This window comes from Trichomycterus rosablanca, chromosome 12, assembly GCF_030014385.1.
Source record: "Trichomycterus rosablanca isolate fTriRos1 chromosome 12, fTriRos1.hap1, whole genome shotgun sequence".
NCBI lineage: Eukaryota > Metazoa > Chordata > Actinopteri > Siluriformes > Trichomycteridae > Trichomycterus > Trichomycterus rosablanca.
The window spans coordinates 17012994-17034084 of NC_085999.1; the positions used below are offsets into that span (position 1 = coordinate 17012994).

The 21091-nt window shown below is 39.7% G+C and overlaps 1 protein-coding gene and 1 long non-coding RNA gene across 2 annotated transcripts in view; one reads left to right on the forward strand and one right to left on the reverse strand.

The window, feature by feature from the left end:
* The window catches only part of ralba (v-ral simian leukemia viral oncogene homolog Ba (ras related)), a 45619-nt gene extending 35860 nt beyond the window's left edge, over window positions 1-9759 (forward strand). The window contains exons 3-5 of the mRNA XM_063005611.1: window positions 4121-4329; window positions 9290-9467; window positions 9561-9759. Coding sequence (XP_062861681.1) covers window positions 4121-4329; window positions 9290-9467; window positions 9561-9680 — 507 coding nt within the window. The 3' untranslated portion in view covers window positions 9681-9759. The remainder of the gene's footprint in view (window positions 1-4120; window positions 4330-9289; window positions 9468-9560) is intronic.
* Window positions 1-21091, reverse strand: part of LOC134323980 (uncharacterized) — a 140225-nt gene that overhangs the window by 4092 nt on the left and 115042 nt on the right. The gene's annotated exons all lie outside the window — the stretch shown is intronic.

The following is a 21091-nucleotide window of genomic DNA, read 5'->3' on the forward strand; positions in this document are numbered from 1 at the left end:
CGCAATGAGACTAACATTGTAATACAATTTGATGATCGATGTAGTTGTAAGAGTATCAGTTTCAGCAGTGTTGTTGGGATTTTTAAACACCTCATTGGCAATGGTAGAAGTAGAATAGTGCTTCAGCAAAAAATATAAAGCCAACAGTGTCCACTGATAAAAGCCTAAAAGAAGATAAACATGTGAAGAAAGAAGATGCTTGTGAATTGACCTCACCGGCTTGGTCTGGGTTTCCTTTGGTCCTTTTTTTTTTCAAAAAAAGTAGCTTGTCGCAGATGCTCTGAGCAGCTAGCCATGTTGTGACCAGTTTGCATTTCCGTTCTATCCCTCTACAACCTTTCTCAATCGCTACAGATGTTTTTGTCTTTCATTTGTTACTTTGGTTCTGTCCTTTCTGGGTGGAGTTTGCTTGTTCTCCCTGTGCCTCCATTGGTTTTCCTTCAGGAGCTCTGGTTTCCTCCCACAATTGGAGATACAAAATTGCCTGTGACTTTGTTTAGCATCTTAAACTGATGAATCATGTGTAATATGTAACTACTGTCAGTAGTCCTGTAATGAATGTAACCAGAAGTGTTAAACATGACATTAAAGTCCTAATGAAGACACTAACATTGTTTCTGTTGTTTTGTCCACCTCCTTTATTTTCCCATTATCCTTTTTTGTCTGTGGTCTTGTAGCCACAGTATTGTTTTAACTTTGTTAAGCATCCTGAAACTGGGGTTTATTTTCAATCCTTGCCAACAGTGTACACTGATAAAAGCCTAAAAGAAGATAAACACACATGAGAAATAGCTATAGTCGCTAACTGCCCACCAATGATACAACCAGTTGATACAACTACCAGAATATGTGTTTCTAATAAAGACCACAAAGTGTAAACGTTATGGAAAAAAAGGCAAGGCACGGCACTGATAATCAATCCCATTACAATATTATAAATAGTGACAGAGAATTTTTTTGGCTTTACAGTAGACCCTTGAGTTACGAACAGCTCACCATACGAACATTTTGGGTTACGAACGATCTTTTTTCAAATTAACGTACAAATAAATTTTGGATTACGAACTGAAATTCGCGAAACAAGTTGACTCTGACCATCTCTCTCTCTCTCTCTCTCTCTCTCTCTCTCTCTCTCTCTCTCTCTCTCTCTCTCTCTCTCTATATATATATACAGTGTATCACAAAAGTGAGTACACCCCTCACATTTCTGCAGATATTTAAGTATATCTTTTCATGGGACAACACTGACAAAATGACACTTTGACACAATGAAAAGTAGTCTGTGTGCAGCTTATATAACAGTGTAAATTTATTCTTCCCTCAAAATAACTCAATATACAGCCATTAATGTCTAAACCACCGGCAACAAAAGTGAGTACACCCCTTAGTGAAAGTTCCTGAAGTGTCAATATTTTGTGTGGCCACCATTATTTCCCAGAACTGCCTTAACTCTCCTGGGCATGGAGTTTACCAGAGCTTCACAGGTTGCCACTGGAATGCTTTTCCACTCCTCCATGACGACATCACGGAGCTGGCGGATATTCGAGACTTTGCACTCCTCCACCTTCCGCTTGAGGATGCCCCAAAGATGTTCTATTGGGTTTAGGTCTGGAGACATGCTTGGCCAGTCCATCACCTTTACCCTCAGCCTCTTCAATAAAGCAGTGGTCGTCTTAGAGGTGTGTTTGGGGTCATTATCATGCTGGAACACTGCCCTGCGACCCAGTTTCCGGAGGGAGGGGATCATGCTCTGCTTCAGTATTTCACAGTACATATTGGAGTTCATGTGTCCCTCAATGAAATGTAACTCCCCAACACCTGCTGCACCCATGCAGCCCCAGACCATGGCATTCCCACCACCATGCTTGACTGTAGGCATGACACACTTATCTTTGTACTCCTCACCTGATTGCCGCCACACATGCTTGAGACCATCTGAACCAAACAAATTAATCTTGGTCTCATCAGACCATAGGACATGGTTCCAGTAATCCATGTCCTTTGTTGACATGTCTTCAGCAAACTGTTTGCGGGCTTTCTTGTGTAGAGACTTCAGAAGAGGCTTCCTTCTGGGGTGACAGCCATGCAGACCAATTTGATGTAGTGTGCGGCGTATGGTCTGAGCACTGACAGGCTGACCCCCCACCTTTTCAATCTCTGCAGCAATGCTGACAGCACTCCTGCGCCTATCTTTCAAAGACAGCAGTTGGATGTGACGCTGAGCACGTGCACTCAGCTTCTTTGGACGACAAACGCGAGGTCTGTTTTGAGTGGACCCTGCTCTTTTAAAACGCTGGATGATCTTGGCCACTGTGCTGCAGCTCAGTTTCAGGGTGTTGGCAATCTTCTTGTAGCCTTGGCCATCTTCATGTAGCGCAACAATTCGTCTTTTAAGATCCTCAGCGAGTTCTTTGCCATGAGGTGCCATGTTGGAACTTTCAGTGACCAGTATGAGAGAGTGTGAGAGCTGTACTACTAAATTGAACACACCTGCTCCCTATGCACACCTGAGACCTAGTAACACTAACAAATCACATGACATTTTGGAGGGAAAATGACAAGCAGTGCTCAATTTGGACATTTAGGGGTGTAGTCTCTTAGGGGTGTACTCACTTTTGTTGCCGGTGGTTTAGACATTAATGGCTGTATATTGAGTTATTTTGAGAGAAGAATAAATTTACACTGTTATATAAGCTGCACACAGACTACTTTTCATTGTGTCAAAGTGTCATTTTGTCAGTGTTGTCCCATGAAAAGATATACTTAAATATCTGCAGAAATGTGAGGGGTGTACTCACTTTTGTGATACACTGTATATATATATATATATATATATATATATATATATATATATATATATTCGGACAGCGGATGGTGTTTTTTTCAATGTTTTCTTTATATTTTGTAACATTCTATATATATATATATATATATATATATTTTATTTATTTTTTTACCCCTTTTTCTCCCCTTTTAGCGCATCCAATTGTTCAATTAGCATCGTGCTTCCTCTCTGTCTATGCCGAACCCTGCCCTGACCGAGGTGATTGAAGCTAACCCGTATCCCCTCCGAAACACGAGCAGCAGCCAGATGCATCTTTGCCACCCACACATTGACGAGTTTGGCGCCACCTAGTGTTGCATGCGGAGAGACACACCCTAAGGGCACCCCCTCCCATCTCTGTGCAAGCGCCTCCAATCAGCCGGCAGAGAACTCAATCGCATTCTGACAGAGAGAGACCCACATCCGGTTCTTTGTCCCACCCCCCACATGAGCAACCGGCCAATCGTTGCTCATATAGCCACTCAGCTTCGAACCGGTAAAGCAAGGCTGGATTCGATACGACGCTTCTCAGAATCCAGCCCTGGTTGCAGCGCGTTTCTTTTTACCGCTGCGCCACCTGAGCGGCGTAACATTCTATATTAAAATGGCCAAAAAGAAGCTGCAGCAAAAGCGTAGTAATGAAAAAATCTATTACATTTGTTGTTGTATAATTACTCCTGCCAGTAGCTGTCACTGTGTATCAGACAGAGGAGACAGTGAGAGAGTGAGAGAGAAGAAGGAAATCGGCTTAGTAAAGTACTCTTTCTTTTACCTACAAAATACAACACTACTGAAATAAAGAAGGAAATAATAGAGAAATATGAGAGTTATTGTTGTTTCTGGTAGATACATTTTATAAAAAAAGAAGGAAATGTATTATGGTGTATGGTACATCACACATACTGTACTGAAATGTGATGTGTGTTGTTTTATGTACAGTATTACTGTGTATTGTTGTTTATTATTGTTTATTACAGTAATGTCTATTCTATAATGTAAGATTTAAGGGGAAATATACTTGTATTTATGACAAAAAAAGACCATTTAAGACATTAGAAAGGTTAGATAAGGGGGTGGTTTGGGAGGTCTGACACGGATTAATTCTATATACATTATTTCTTCTGGGAAAAATTGATTTAACTAACGAACATTTTGACTTAAGAACAGCCCTTCGGAACCAATTTAATTCGTAAGTCAAGGGTCCACTGTACTTTCACGACTGCCATTGCATACATGCCCCAAAGTATGTATCTAATAAGTGCTAATAATTCTGTATTACTGTATTTTGCTTGCCAGTTTGTGGAAGACTATGAGCCCACAAAAGCCGACAGCTATCGAAAGAAGGTGGTACTGGATGGGGAGGAGGTGCAAATAGATATTTTGGACACAGCTGGACAGGAGGACTATGCGGCCATCAGAGACAATTATTTCCGCAGTGGAGAGGGCTTTCTGCTGGTCTTTTCCATAATGGAGCAAGAGTCTTTTACAGCTACAGCAGAGTTCCGGTCAGTATGACATTAACAACACGTTGTTGATACATGTAGCACAAGGGTTGTAACGTTCAAAATAGGCTGACAGAGGGATTTTTTAATGTTGTTCGAAATTGTGCTTCCAATTTAAAGGCCATCCAATTACAAATACCCTAAATCTGTATTTGTACACTGTCACCGTGCTTTCAAATACTTGGTAAATTTATTCAGCTGCATACTAAATAAAACTGGCTATTTATAATTATATATGAAATACATACATCAGCATGTGCAAATGTTCACAAGAGAACAGTCACAGAAGAATATAAGAATCTGTCTCCTTTAAGTATTGTACACTGTTTTTAGTCCATCTGTCTCTTATCAAGCAAGGGTGTAGTGTAGAAAAATACCACATGCAAAACTGCAAAAATTAGTGGCCTCTGTCCTTACTTTGGAGTGTGTTGCAGGCATCAACTTGTAAATGTGTTCATATTTACAAAATACACTATATTGCCAAAAGTATTCGCTCGTTTGCCTTCACACGCATTTGAACTTGAGTAACATCCCAATTTTTAATACGTAGGGTTTAATATGATGTCGGCCCACCCTTTGCAGCTATAACAGCTTTAACTCTTCTGGGAAGGCTTTCCACAAGGTTTAGGAGTGTGTTTATGGGAATTTTGACCATTCGTCCAGAAGTGCATTTGTGAGGTCAGACACTGATGTTGGATGAGAAGGCCTGGCTCGCAGTCTCCGCTCCAATTCATCTCAAAGGTGTTCTATCGGGTTGAGGTCAGGACTTTGTGCAGGCCAGTCAAGTTCTTCCATACCAAACTCGCTCATCCATGTCTTTATGGACCTTGCTTTGTTCACTGGTGCGCAGTCATGTTTGAACAGGAAGGGGCCATCCCCAAACTGTTCCCACAAAGTTGTGAGCTTGAAATTGTCAGAAATCTCTTGGTATGCTGAAGCATTAAGGCCTCAGCATACTTCATGCGGAAACGACGTTCGCCTGGCTTCGGCGACCGATGTGACGTAATCGCGGAGAAAGCGAACAACCGCGGACGTCGCGCAGAGGCTTTGCTCGCCTTGTCGCACACATGGAAGCTGGGCGAACTCCGCGGACGACGTCACGCCGCGACAACACCTGTGATTGGTCGGTTAAAAACACGGATTTTGAGGAGCGTCTCAACTGTGATCATCGGCTGCGTCCGAAATCACTACTTTTATACTGAACAGTATGCAGTTATTAATCATTATTAAGCATTAAGCATTTATTAAACAGTACACGAAAAGTACCTGGATAATCTACTGCTTGGGCAGCATTTTTGTGTATGCAAACACAGCGTACTGAAAGAGCTTACTTCTGTACCGGCCAAGCAGTGCACACTACCTCTATTTACTTACTATGCGATTTTGGACACAGCCATCGTTTTTTGGTAGTCACTAAATTTAAATTACATTAATTTGTCTTTACATTAAAATGTCAATGCGTCACATGCAGCTGTGGAGCAGACGCGACAGGCAAAACGAAACCGCTAGAAGTATGCCAGCTTGTTAGCTCGCGAAGACGCGTTCGGCTTCGGTTGACGCTCGCGAACTTAGTTTCGCTGGAAGTATGCTGAGACCTTTAAGAGTTCCTTTCACTGGAACTAAGGGGCCGAGTCCAACTTTACCAACTTTACACTTGGCACAATGCAGTCAGACAAGTACCGTTCTCCTGGCAACCGCCAAACCCAGACTCGTCCATCAGATTGCCAGACAGAGAAGCGTGATTCGTCACTCCAGAGAACACGTCTCCACTGCTCTAGAGTCTAGTGCTGGCGTGCTTTACACCACTTTGCATTGCACTTGGTAATGTGAGGCTTGGATGCAGCTGCTCGGCCATGGAAACCCATTCCATGAAGCTCTCTACACACTGTTCTTCAGCTAATCTGAAGGCCACATCGAGTTTGGAGGTCTGTAGCGATTGACTGCAGAAAGTTGGCGACCTCTGCGCACTATGTGCCTCAGCATCTCTGACCCCGCTCTGTCATTTTACGTGGCTACCACTACGTGACTGACTTGCTGTCATTCCCAATCACTTCCACTTTGTTGTAATACCACGGACAGTTAACGGTGGAATATTTAGTAGCAAGGAAATTTCACGACTGGACTTGTTGCACAGGTGGCATCCTATCACGGTACCACGCTGGAATTCACTGAGCTCCTGAGAGCGACCCATTCTTTCACAAATGTTTGTAGAAGCAGTCTGCATGCCTAGGTGCTTGGTTTTATACACCTGTGGCCATGGAAGTGATTGGAACACCTAAATTCAATGATTTGGATGGGTGAGTGAATACTTTTGGCAATATAGTGTGCAATGAAGTTGATAATTGAAAACATTCGCAATGTATCAATTCAATAAAGATTTTAGAGAACTAATATATCACAGATTCTTATTTTTAAATTTTAACTGCATTTTACAAAACGTCTTAGCTTTGCTGGAAACAGAGTTCGTTTATATTAACAGCTAAAAAAGGTACAAAAAAACAGTAATGATTAACAAATCTTTTCTTGTTTTGTGTATGTACACAATTCTAAATGGGATGGGGAAATGTTACATCCTTATAACACTTTTTGAGGAACCAAAATGTACTTTTTCTCTAGTTCTCACTTATTAACATTTTATCTGGCCAACAGTCTCCACTGTCATATGGTTTATTCTTTATTATGTAACATGTACATAGGGCCCTACTAATTGTTTTTTATTAACTATGGAATCCCTAAAGGGACAAATGCACTCGATACGTAAACACATACATCAAACACTGGGTCTGTTTGAAACCTAGTGAGCTCCCCAGAAGTGCTCCCCAGAAGAAGGCTGTCTGAATTTTTAGATGCCTTAACATGCTCCCTACTAAGGTGCCTTAATTCTAATTGATAAACTGACTGAATAGCAAGGGACCGATGCTTCCTTAGTGCTGAAGACATTACTAGCATTCTTAGCGGCACAGCCTTTCTCGCCAAAGGCTTTAAATATGCCGGTCTGAGACTAACTGTTAGTTTAAGTCAAGTCAAGTCACCTTTATTTCTATAGCACATTTAAAAGACAACGTGTGTCAACCAAAGTGCTGTTCATTAAAATCAGGTATAAATACCACAGTTTAGTAAGCGGAAACACTACACCACAGAAAAGTCTGTTACACATAATTATGATGCAGTATGATTGCTACGATCGCCTCATGTTGCATATTGCGCTTCATATTTCATAAGCTATGCAAATAAAATGTTAAATCGCTAAACACAAACTTTAAATTTCGGAGCAAATTGCATGTTTCATGGGAGACGGCTAATTTTCACGTGATTTTTACGGCCATGAATTAGGTAGGGCCTTAATAATACACCGCACATTCTCAGTGAGAGACCTCTTAGTCAGTACTGTGCTATAAATCAGCATATTTCTGTTATGAATATAACACAAGGAATCCGGAAAACCCTTCCATAAACACAGATTGTCGCTGTATCTACAGAGGCAAGTCAAGATACACTGCACAAAGCAGAGGTCATATATCAACTACATCCAGAAACGCTGCCAAATGTTATGGCCCTGAGCTCATTTGAGATGGTGTAATGTAAAGTGGAAACATGTGCTGTGGTCTGACAAGTTCACTCCTTGGTAAACATAACCCATCCCATCTTTTAATAGTGTTCTTTTAAAAGTGTTGCTACCATGACATCTGGAATGAGTGGCTCTATACAATAAGGAATTTAACAGACACTTTTATCCAAAGTTTATCCAAATTACAGTATACGGTCCACGCAATTAAGGGTTAAGGGCCTTGCTCAAGAGCCCAACAGTGGGAACCTGGCAGTGGTGGGGTTTGAACCAGCAACTTTCTTCTTACAAGTCCAGTACCTTAACCACTAGACTACAACTGCCTTATCATTAAATGTATCTCTACTGTTTACACTCAGATACAGGGCAAAGTAGATTTGCAAATCATTGCTGTCTTTATTATCTGGTCAGTGGAGGTCATATAGGAGTTCTCTTTTGATTAATAAATGGGGTACAGGTGGTACCAAAGTGTACAAAGTGCACTAGTGGCAGTAATTTTATACCCAGAAGGTTGATCTGTATAGAAGGTGTAGCTTGTAAAATAATTAGAGATTAAAACCACCTCCTTGTTTTTACACTCACTGACCACTTACCATATAGGAGCACTACTGACTACTGACTGTAGTCCATCTGTTTCTCTACATACTTTTTTTAGCCTTCTTTTACCCTGTTCTTCAATGGTCAAGATCACCACAGAGCAGATATTATTTAGGTGGTGGATCATTCTCAGCACTGCAGTGACACTGACATGGTGGTGGTGTGTTATTGTGTGTTGTGCTGGTGTGAGTGGATCAGACACAGCAGCGCTGCTGGAGTTTTTAAACACCGTGTCCACTCGCTGTCCACTCTATTAGACACTCCTACCTAGTTGGTCCACTTTGTAGATGTAAAGTCAGAGTCACTCATCTATTGCTGCTGTTTGAGTTGGTCATATTCTAGACCTTCATCAGTGGTCACAGGACACTGCCCATGGGATATTTTTGATGGTGGATTATTCTCAGGCCAGCAGTGACAGTGAGGTGTTTAAAAACTCCAGCAGCACTGCTGTGTCTTATCTACTCATACCAGCACAACACACACTAACACACCACCACCATGTCAGTGTCACTGCAGTGCTGAGAATTATCCATCACCCAAATAATACCTGCTTTGTGGTGGCACTCGGACAGTCCTGACCTTTGAATAACAGCATGAAAGGGGCTAACAAAGCATGCAGAGAAACAAATGGACTACAGTCAGTAATTGTGGAACTACAAAGTGCTTCTATATGGTAATGTTATGGCTGATCGGTGTATGTATACATTGTATGGATATGAGTCTTGGCGTCTTTTAAGTGTAAGCTTGCAGGCCTCTACAAGGTGCATCATCACGTCTAAAGATTTGTGTTTGTATGTACAGGGAACAGATACTGCGTGTTAAAGCAGAGGAGGATAAGATTCCTCTGCTGTTGGTGGGGAACAAGTCTGATCTGGAGGAGCGCAGGCGGGTGTCAGTAGACGATGCCAGAAAAAAGGCAGAGGAGTGGGGTGTGCAGTATGTCGAGACCTCAGCTAAAACACGTGCCAACGTAGATAAGGTATATAATTCTATATTATACCTGCTTACCTACTGTATTCAGACCACTCTTAATTAAAAATGTCATTCATTTTGGCATTGTGTTCTTCCAAAGGTATTTTTTGACCTGATGAGGGAGGTGCGAGCCAAAAAGATGTCAGAAAATAAAGACAAAAATGGAAAGGGAAAGAACAAGAACAAGAGGAGCTTCAAAGAACGATGCTGTTTACTTTAAACTCCAGCTGGACTTTCCGAGCCAAATCCTCATTTTTCGGAAAATTCATTTTTCATAATTAAACTATGAATTAGCAGTGTTTTGAATTTATGGGCCATTACAGCCTTCATTTTTTTCATGTAAACTACCTGATCATCAAAATCATGATGATCAACATCATTTGCTTTTTTTAAATGGTTCATAAGTGGCTACTTTGTGACACAAAGACTGTAGCACTTTATGACTAACATGGAAGTGACCTGCACCCAACACTAATCTTTTTCTATCTTTGTATTTTATCTTCACAAAGCTTTTTCTAGGTCTCTTCCTAGGTAATCAGAATTGCTTTTTATGTTTTTTTGCCTTAAAATCTCATGTTTTATTTCACTTCATCAAAATATGTGTCAAATCATGCAATACTATTCATTCATTTGATTAAAGAACACTTCATTGTTTCCTAAACATAATGGCTGAATATTAGGTAAAAGTAATATCAGTATTGTTTAAACTCCATATGAATAGAAAGCACACAGGTAGCACAATATTGCAACAGGTATATTTCCTCTCTCATAGCTGGAGTCTCTGCTTTATCTACTGTTTGTGTGTCCATGGGGGCGTCCTGCAAGTATAGGATAGGCTCTGCATGAACCGCCACTATGGCGTCAACATAGAGCCAAAAGTATTAAGAACCAAAAAGCAGGGGCCGCTCAGGTGGTGCAGCGGTAAAAACACACGCTGGAACCAGAGCTGGGATCTCAAATACATCGTATCGAATCTCAGTTCTGTCTGCCGTCTAAGGCTGAGCGGCCACATGAACAACGACTGGCCTGTTTTTCAGATATGGGCGGAACTAAGCCGGATGGGGCCTCTCTCTCCAATGACTGGTGCAATTCTGACCTCTGCTGGCTGATTGATGGCGCCTGCACAGAGATGAGAAAAGAGTGCTCTCAGGGTGTGTCTCTCCGTACACAACGCTGAGCAGCACTGCACTCGTCAAAGTGCAGGTGATAAGATGCATACGTGCTGCCCACGTGTCGGAGGGGGCGTGGGTTAGCTTCGTTCTCCTCAATCAGAGCAGGGATCGGCATTGGTGGAGAGGAAGCATGACTCAATTGGACGCACTAAAAGGGAGAAAAAGGGGAGAAAATGCATAAACAAAAAACAACCACCAGAAAGCAGATTTTGAGTCCATTTTGTATTTTACATTTATAAATAGTCCGTTTTTCGCAGCCAATGAGTGACGAGATCCCGCTTACCCAGAGATGGGGACTCGAGTCGCAGACTCAAAGCCGAGTCGCACGTAAGTCGCGCACACACAGCGACACGTTTCAAATGACTCGGACTCGACTCATGACTCGCAAAAAATGACTTGTGGACAACAAAAGTCAGCAACATTAGTTACGTGTGACAATTATATATATATATGTTCCGACATCATTCTGATCGTGTCATTTTCTGCTCTCTAATAACGCTCTGGCCGTCTTAACCCGCAACGCACGCAATGGGTAAATGTTCCAGCTTCCGGCGAAGTGATGAAGCGTCGCTCTTTACTTAAAATGGTGGAATACTATACGTAGTGCACTTCACAGTATCAGATAATGTGAATGAAACGCTCCTACAGAATTGGCGCTAATGATTGTAAGAACCGCTTTCTGAACCAATCAGACCTTCTGATTGTAATTTTTAGTAAGAAATGCTGATATTTGTATATATTTAGTTTGCAGCGTCACACAGATGATGTGTCAATGAAACGCTTGATTGGCTTTCTAATGAGTTAGTGTTTTGCTTCACAACCGAAAAAAGTTTGAAGGTTTTTAATTATAAGCACATTTACAAAATAACGGATTATATTCCTAATGGGACACATGGTTATAAATTTAATAGCATCTGGAACAACATAAGCTTTTAACTGGTACCTAGGAAAGTAAAGGCACGAAGTAAAACGGCAAAATAGTCACTAATCTGTTGTCGTTTTTTATCTGAATTTACATATTTGTTTATTTCTACGCTACACTTGCAATATATGATTTGTTTATATTATATTGACTCGTGACTTGTCTCGGACTCTAGCCTAAAGACTCGTGACTCAACATATTTTGAACATCTCTGCACCCACCCGTAAAAACAGGGCCAAAACTCTTACTTGAGAAAATTTTTAGCTGAGAAAAGCGTAAATGAGCAGAGTACAAAATCTGCTTTTTGGTTCTCCATAGTTTTGGCCCTATTTTGACACCATACGCCACACCAGTCAGGATGAATTGGTTACTGAAGATGAATAAATAAATTCCAGAATAACATGCTGAATTTAATCTTCAACATGTGTGCCAGACAAAATAGCACAATAGGTTATGTGACACTACTTGAAGCCTGGATTCTCTTTTAGGACAGTTGTATACATCAACTGCTTCATCATGATCGATGCTTGTGGAGGGTCTGGAAGCTACCTAGAAAAGGTTACAATGGAATAAACGATGGATAGGGCACCAATGTGTCACACACTCAATTACAATTTACATTTTCAGCATTTAGCAGACGCTTTTATCCAAAGTGACTTACAATACTGTGACAGTACATTGTCTAAGCAATTGGGGGTTAAGGGCCTTACTCAAAGGCCTAACAGTGGCAACCTGGCAGTGGTGGGGCGTGAACCAGCAACTCTTTGATTACTAGTCCAGTACCTTAACCACTAGGCTACAACTGCCCAATTTAGAGTAGCCAATCCAATCATTGTAGCTGTACAAATTGACTTGCTTGTTAACAGTTTAGCTGCTCAACAGTCTCCATTGTCATATGTTGCATTTTATAATATATACTACACCACACACTTTCAATGAGACACGTGACCTTTGTTTTTTTAGTCAGTACTGTGCTATAAATCAACATATTTCTGTAATTAATATAACACAAGGACCTTTAAAAAACCCTTCAATAAACACACATTGTTGCTGTATCTACAGAGGCAAGTCAAGCTCCACTATACATAGCAAAAGTCATATATCAACAACATCCAGAAATGCTGCCAACTTTTCTGGCCCTGAGCTTATTTGAGATAAAGTAACATAAAGAGATGAAGTCTGACAAGTTAATTCCTTGGTAAACATGACTTGTTGCAACTAGCACATTTAGAATGAGTTACAATTTCAATTTTGAGTAGCCGATCCAATCACTGGCATAGTATTGATAGGTGGAAGGAGTAAGTATTTGAAGAAATACCATATGAACATGAAAAAAAACGTATGCCAGTTTCACACTACACGACTTTCCAAGTCGTCAGGTCGCTGTACAGTTCACACTACACAACTGGATCTCTTGTATTCGGGAGTCTTTCAAGTCAGTGTGTATTTCACACTACACGACTGATCGGCGATAGGGGGATTCAACACTACACGATCTATCACCATCTGGAATCGCAGGCGAGCTTCTCTGCTCTCCCAAACTACGTTTTGTCACGAAAACAAATGCGAGAAGTGACGAGGGGTTTAATGATACCACGTCCGAAAATGCACGTCAACAAGTAGCGAGCGATCAAATTTGTGCGCTGATGTGCAGCGTAAAATCAAAGAGGAAGAATATAGAGTGGATTTGGCAATGCGAACAGCATGGATTGTTCTATAGTGAGTTGGAGGTTAATAAATATTTAAATTAATCCGTTATCTGATATACAATTTAGTGCACTGTGTAGGGAACATAATTAGTTATGTAATACACTATCTAAGGCACTATGTAGGGAAGATAAATCCGTTATCTGATATACAATTTAGTGCACTATGTAGGAAACATAATTAATTATGTAATACACTATCTAGTGCACTATGTAAGGAACATAAATCATCATCCAGTTACTTTCTAGTGCTATATGTAGTGAACATGAATGCGTTATGTAATACACTATCTAGTGCACTATGTAAGATGCTTTTGTGTAAATTCCTGTTTCTGGCAGTTTGCTTTCTTTTTTTTATTTTGTTCCCTACCATTCATTCACAAAGCTCAGTAAAGCACATCCAGCTAGTTTCAAAGCTAACTTTTCATGTTTCTTTTACATAATTTCCAGCACCAAGGTAAAAGTTTATCAATAATTAATTCATTCATTCATAATCTGTTTTATCACCACTTTATCCTGGTTTGAATCACAGTGGGTATAATTAATTTGGCATGTCAGACATCCCAAGTTGCAAAAACTCATTTCAGGGAGGTACTCCCGGACCTCGACCACGACCCAGACTCCGCAAGCCCGAAAAAGAAAAAAAAAAAAAAGCTAAAAGAAAACCTCTCGCACACACCAAAGGATATGGGTGATAACAAAACTTTTAGGAGCTGCTAACTGAGCGTCACAAACACATTAATGTGTACTACATAGTGCACTAGATAGTGTGAAAGATAATAGATTTATGTTCCCTACGTAGTGCACTAGATAGTGAATTAGACAATTGGTTTATGTTCCCTACACAGTGCACTAGATTGTATATCAGATCACGGATTTATGTTCCCTACATAGTGCACTAGATAGTGTATTACATAACGCATTCATGTTCACTACATATAGCACTAGAAAGTATAACTAGATGATGATTTGTGTTCCTTACATAGTGCACTAGATAGTGTATTACATAATTAATTATGTTCCCTACATAGTGCACTAAATTGTATATTAGATAACGGATTTATGTTCCCTACATAGTGCACTAGATAGTGTATTACATAACGCATTCATGTTCACTACATATAGCACTAGAAAGTAACTGGATGATGATTTGTGTTCTTTACATAGTGCACTAGATAGTGTATTACATAATTAATTATATTCCCTACATAGTGCACTAAATTGTATATTAGATAACGGATTTATGTTCCCTACATAGTGCCTTAGATAGTGTATTACATAATTAATTATATTCCCTACATAGTGCACTAAATTGTATATTAGATAACGGATTTATGTTCCCTACATAGTGCACTAGATAGTGTATTACATAACGCATTCATGTTCACTACATATAGCACTAGAAAGTAACTGGATGATGATTTGTGTTCCTTACATAGTGCACTAGATAGTGTATTACATAATTAATTATATTCCCTACATAGTGCACTAAATTGTATATTAGATAACAGATTTATGTTCCCTACATAGTGCCTTAGATAGTGTATTACATAATTAATTATGTTCCCTACATAGTGCCTTAGATAGTGTATTACATAATTAATTATATTCCCTACATAGTGAACTAAATTGTATATTAGATAACGGATTTATGTTCCCTACATAGTGCCTTAGATGGTGTATTACATAATTAATTATGTTCCCTACACAGTGCACTAAATTGTATATCAGATAATGGATTTATGTTCCCGCCATAGTGCCTTAGATAGTGTATTACATGATTAATTATGTTCCCTACATAGTGCACTAAATTGTATATCAGATAACGGATTTATGTTCCCTACATAGTGCACTAAATTGTATATCAGATAATGGATTTATGTTCCCTACATAGTGCACTAGACAGCATATTAGACAATTGATTTATGTTCCCTACACAGTGCGCTAGATTGTATATCAGATAACTGATTTAATACGCGATCAGGGAATAAAGTCTGTATCGCCTGCGTGCGCGTTTGTGTCGCTCTTGGCCGCTCGTTCTAGATTCCGGGAGATTTTATCTGACTTGCGGGCATCAGGGAGCCGCTATGTATATGCGGGAGACTTCCCGAACTTCCGAGAGACTTGGGATGTCTGCATTTGTAATGGTGGCAAAATGCCAAAATTGAACGGAAATTAGCAACAGAACTGAAATCTCACACTTCACACTCGATACTTTGTTTCTGTTGTGAACATTTTAATTGTATGTTCCTACAAAACAGCGTTTAAAAATATAGAACTTACAAACCCTAGTATGTGTTCTATTAACTGATCCCCCTATTATCTGACAATGCTTAGGTTTGTTTGTTTGTTTATTAGGATTTTAAAAGTCATGTTTTACACTTTTGGTTACATTCATGACAGGAATGGTAGTTACTCATTATATCAAACACAATCATGGACAATTTAGTACCTCCAGTTCACCTCACTTGCATGTCTTTGGTCTGTGGGAGGAAACCGGAGCATCTGGAGGAAACCCATGCGGACACGGGGAGTACATGCAAACTCCACACAGAAAGGACTCGGACCGCCCCACCTGGGGATCGACCCAAAAAGCCACGTGCCGCCCAAGTACCGCATTTGTAATGGTGGCAGAGTGTCAAAAATAAACGGAAATTAGCAACAGAACTGAAATTTGATACAATGTTTATATTGTGAACGTTTTAATTTAATGTTCCTACAAAACAACGTTTAAAAATATGTAACTTACAAACCCTAGTATGTGTTTTATTAACTGATTCTCCTATTATCTGACAATGATAGGTAAAAAAAAATACAGTAGACCCTTGACTTGAATGAATTTAATTGGTTCCAAAGGGTTCTTAAGTCAAAATGTCCGTAAGTTAAACCTATTTTTCCCGTAAGAAATAATGTAAATAGAATTAATCCGTGTCAAACCTAAATTTGCCCTTAATCTTAAATTATAGAATAGACATTCTTGTAATAAACAATGAACAACAATACACAGTAGTACTGTACTGTACATAAACACACACCACATTTCAGTACAGTACGTGTGCTGTACCATACACCATAATACATTTCCTTCTATTTTATAAAATGTATCTACCAGAAACAACAATAACTCTCATATTTCTCTATTTTTTTCTTCTTTATTTCAGTAGTATTGTATTTTGTAGGTGTAATTGCACGAAAGAAAGAGTACTTTACTGAGCCGAATTCCTTCTTCTCTCTCACTCACTGTCCCTACTGTCTGATACACCATGACATCTACTGGCAGGAGTAATGAGACTATACAAGAAAAAATGTAATAGATTTTTTAATTTTCTCACCACTACACTTTCTCTGCACCTTCTTTGGGGACATTTTAATATTGAATTTTACAAAACATAAAGAAAACACCGGAAAAACACCTTACACTGTCAGAATGTTCGCTCACTGTGAATTTCGGTTCGTAATCCGAAATTTTTTGTACGTTAAGTTGACAAACATCGTTCATAACCCAAAATGTTCATATGGTAAACCGTTCGTAACTCGAGGGTCTATTGTAGCTGTTTTATGTGTATGACTCTACATGTTGCTACACAGACATATCAAAGTACCTAGATACACGACTACGTGCTACATCCCAAACATATAAATGACTAAATAGGTTTACTTGAAACATTATTAACAATAAACGTTCTGCACAAGCTTTTCATTGCCCACTATTTTGTGCTGCTGAGACACAGCCATGGACCGTCTGCCCTCTAGTGGATTTGTCTTATTTTCCAATGCACAAGTGAACAGGAGGGCTGTATGGTAAAGCAGCAACAAAACATCCAAGGGCAGCTACATTTTGCACAAACATTCATCAAGCATGTGGGAAAATGTCTGGCCATTATTCCAAAATATATGTTTGGTCTGTGCCAGAAGAGTATCGTACTCACAGTGAAGCATGATGGGGGCAGCATTATGCTTCAGGTCTGTTTTATGATGTCATAAAATCAAAAGGTGCTTTAATAATGTGCAAACACATTATTGTTTTTTATTACCCCAATAGCATTTTTGTTGTTCAGTTAAATTGTACAAACTATAGGTTACATTAAAAGTGGACAAAGCTTTAAAAAAAAAAAAAAAAAGCTTGTCATCTTGGTCTGATATTTTACATCACAAAAACCTGGCATTGTAACAGAAAGATGTAGACTTACGTTCTTATGTTCACTGTATATACAAACTCCATTTTCAGAAAATGTTTTCAATAAAAAAATTCATTGTATTTTGTCAATTTAAACATGGACTGGACATAATTGGGGCTGCCGGAGGAAACCCACATGGACACAGGGAGAACATGGAAACTTCACACCTGGCAATCAAACCCAGGACCTTCTTGCTGTGAGGCAAGAGTGATTCGGCCAGCTTCTACAAAATAAAAACATGTAATACTGACAAGTAATGTTCTAAAGTTGTAATAATATTCATGCCTGCATGGTTCAGTATACCAGTACTTTTACAGTTTATTCAAGTTTTACTTTACTAGCCAATCCAGCTAACTAGCATTGCTGAATCTATGGTCCAGTCACTGTACATTTTATCAGCTCCACTTACCATATAGGAGCACTTTGTAGTTTTACAATTACTGACTGTAGTCCATCTATTTCTCTACATACTTTTTTAGCCTGCTTTCACCCTGTTCTTCAATGGTCAGGACCACCACAGAGCAGGTATTATTTGGGTGGTGGATCATTCTCAGCACTGCAGTAACACTGACATGGTGGTGGTGTGTTAATGTGTGTTGTGCTGGTATGAGTGGATAAGACACAGCAATGCTGATGGAGTTTTTAAACACCTCACTGTCACTGCTGAACTGAGAATAGTCCACCAACCAAAAATATCCAGCCAAGAGCGCCCCGTGGGCAGCGTCCTGTGACCACTGATGAAGGTCTAGAAGATGACCAACTCAAACAGCAGCAATAGATGAGCGATCATCCCTGTTTTTACTTCTACAAGGTGAACCAACTAGGTAGGAGTGTCTAATAGTGGACAGTGAGTGGACACGGTATTTAAAAACTCCAGCAGCGCTGCTGTGTCTGATCCACTCAAATCAGCACAACACACACTAACACACCACCACGTCAGTGTCACTGCAGTGCTGAAAATCATCTACCACTTAAATAATACCTACTCTGTGGTGGTCCTGACCATTGAAGAACAGGGTGAAAGCAGGCTAAAAAGTATGTAGAGAAATAGATGGACTACAGTCAGCAATTATAGAACTACAAAGTGCTTCCATATGGCAAGTGGAGCTGATAAAATGGACAGTGAGTGTAGAAACAAGGAGGTTATGTTAATGTTATGGCTGATCGGTGTATTTCACTTAGACAGTTCTGCTGAAATTACTCCAATCATCACTTCAGTGCTTCAACAACTGTGGTTTGCGCTTCTCCAGATTTTGTCTCTTAATCTGCATAACGAAGAACAAAACATTGACCAACAGCTTTAAATTCTCTGAATTATGGTGACTACACTGCCCCCCCCACTGGTTAACATTAATACTAAACAGGGAACATTTGGTCATACTGCCTCAATGCCTTTTGAGTTGTATTAAGTTTTATAAAGTTTTATTTATTATTTTTTGCTAAAATGTGTTTTGACATTTTAAATGTGCCATGATTGCGTGCCAACTTAAAATCATACAGATATTAATGACTTCTGACTGAATGTTCAGTGAACTTCATTGTTTGTTTTTTGACTAGGATTTTAACGTCATGTTTTACACACCTTGGCCTCATCCATGACAGAAACGGCAGCCACCCACCACACAAGATTCATCAGTTCACAAGGTTATATCGAACACAGTCATGGACAATTTAGTATCTCCAATTCACCTCACTTGCATGTCTTTGGACTGTGGGAGGAACCCAAGCACCCGGAGTAAACCCATGCAGCCACAGGCAGAACATGCAAACTCCACACAGAAAGGACCCGGACCGCCCCACCTGGGGATTGAACTCAGGACCTTCTTGCTGTGAGGCGACAGTGCTACCCACTTAGCCACCATGCCGCCCCAGTGAACTTCACACTGTGAAATAAAAGTCAGTGTCATTTAATTTGTTAATATACTGTACATCCATTTTTTTTTTTATTTCAAGCCTGCAACACATTAAAAACGTTAAGCATTTACCACTTCAAAATGTCATTCCTTCTCACAACACTCAAAAGACATTTTGGCACCAAGGATGCAAAGTGATTAAGTCTTTCTGGTGTTATTTTGTCATATTTTCCCTACAAAGTTTATTTTATGATGTGCAACAGTATTTTTGAAGGCAGCATATGTTGCTATAAAATCTCAATGTAATGTTCTGCAATAATGCTGCCATTACAGAAGTGTAAATTGCCTTTGCCAAGGGCCCTAACACAGCCCCATACCACGACAAACCCTGGCTTTTTAACTTGTTGCTGATAACAGTGTGGATGGTCCTTTTGTCTTTGGTCTGGTGCACACAGCGTTTATTTGTTCCAAATAAGATTTGAAATATTGATTTGTCTGACCAAAATACACATTTTCACTGTGTAATGGTCCATCCCAGATGCCTCTGAGCCAAGAAAACTCTACACTGCCTCTGGACATTATTAATATGTCTTCTTTTTTTGCACAGTAAAGTTTTAAGTGGCATTTGTGCATGTAACTGTACATGTATTGTAGTGCTTGATAATAGTTTGCCAAAGTAATCCGTCACCCATGCGGTTATATCAGCTATTGATGGACAACTCTTGATGCAGTGCCAGGGATCAGAGGTCACGGGTGTTCAGCTAAAATTCATCCAGAATTCTTGAATGTATAATGATATGATATGCACTGTAGAGGGAGAAATATGCAAAGCTCTTCTAATCTTTCTTTAAGGAACATTGTATTTAAACCTTTCAAACATTTTCTCAGGCATTTGTTAACTGGGGGTCCTCTGCCGATTTTGCTCCACAAAGGCTTATCCCTTCATGGATGCTGCTTTTGTTCCAAATCATGATTACAATCACCTGTTGACATCACCTGTTTGAAACCTCATTACTGGCCCTAAATTGCCCTTTCTTGGGAATTGCCCAACTTTTTTGGAATGTGTTGCAGGCATGAAATGCAGGAATGCATGTATATTAACAAATGAAATAAAGTTGACAATGAAATAAAAATCAAAGTAAAATGCTGTGTTTTTGCATTTGCATTTTTTCATACTGTCTCAATTTTTTCCGATGAATTGTATTATTCTGATCCACAGATCCAGTGTTATTTACAGTTATACACCAATTTGTTGGTATTGATGTTCTATAGCTGAGTTCTCCAACAGGTGGCCCAAAAGTTAAATCTTTGAGCCCACTGCCAACACATAGGCAAACATATGTATGCCACTGGTGCCAAAAAGAAAAAAAAGAACGGCACAGACAACTTCCAAGCTCACTTTGTAACACATGCTTACACAAAAACCATGGTTCAGTCTGAACCAACAAATTTGGTTTTATTTTACTGAACCATTAAAATGCTAAGCCAACATGTTAGCTATGCTCCTAAACAGTAGCTGCCTGCAAGGCCATTTCAAAACATGCCACATCAGCTTCAATTGCAACTTCCTGCAAAAAACACAAAGGACTGCAAATGTGATTGCCTCCTACAATTAATCTATAATCACCATCCATAAAGCTATCTGCACAAGAGAACATAACTGCAGCATCTGTGTGTGTCGTGGAACTTGGCAAAGAATTGCATGGATGCTGAGCTGATGCCGTTCAGTTGGCGCAGCGGTAAAATACGCTAGCACACCAGAGCTGGGATTTTAAATACATTGTATCGAATCTCAGCTCT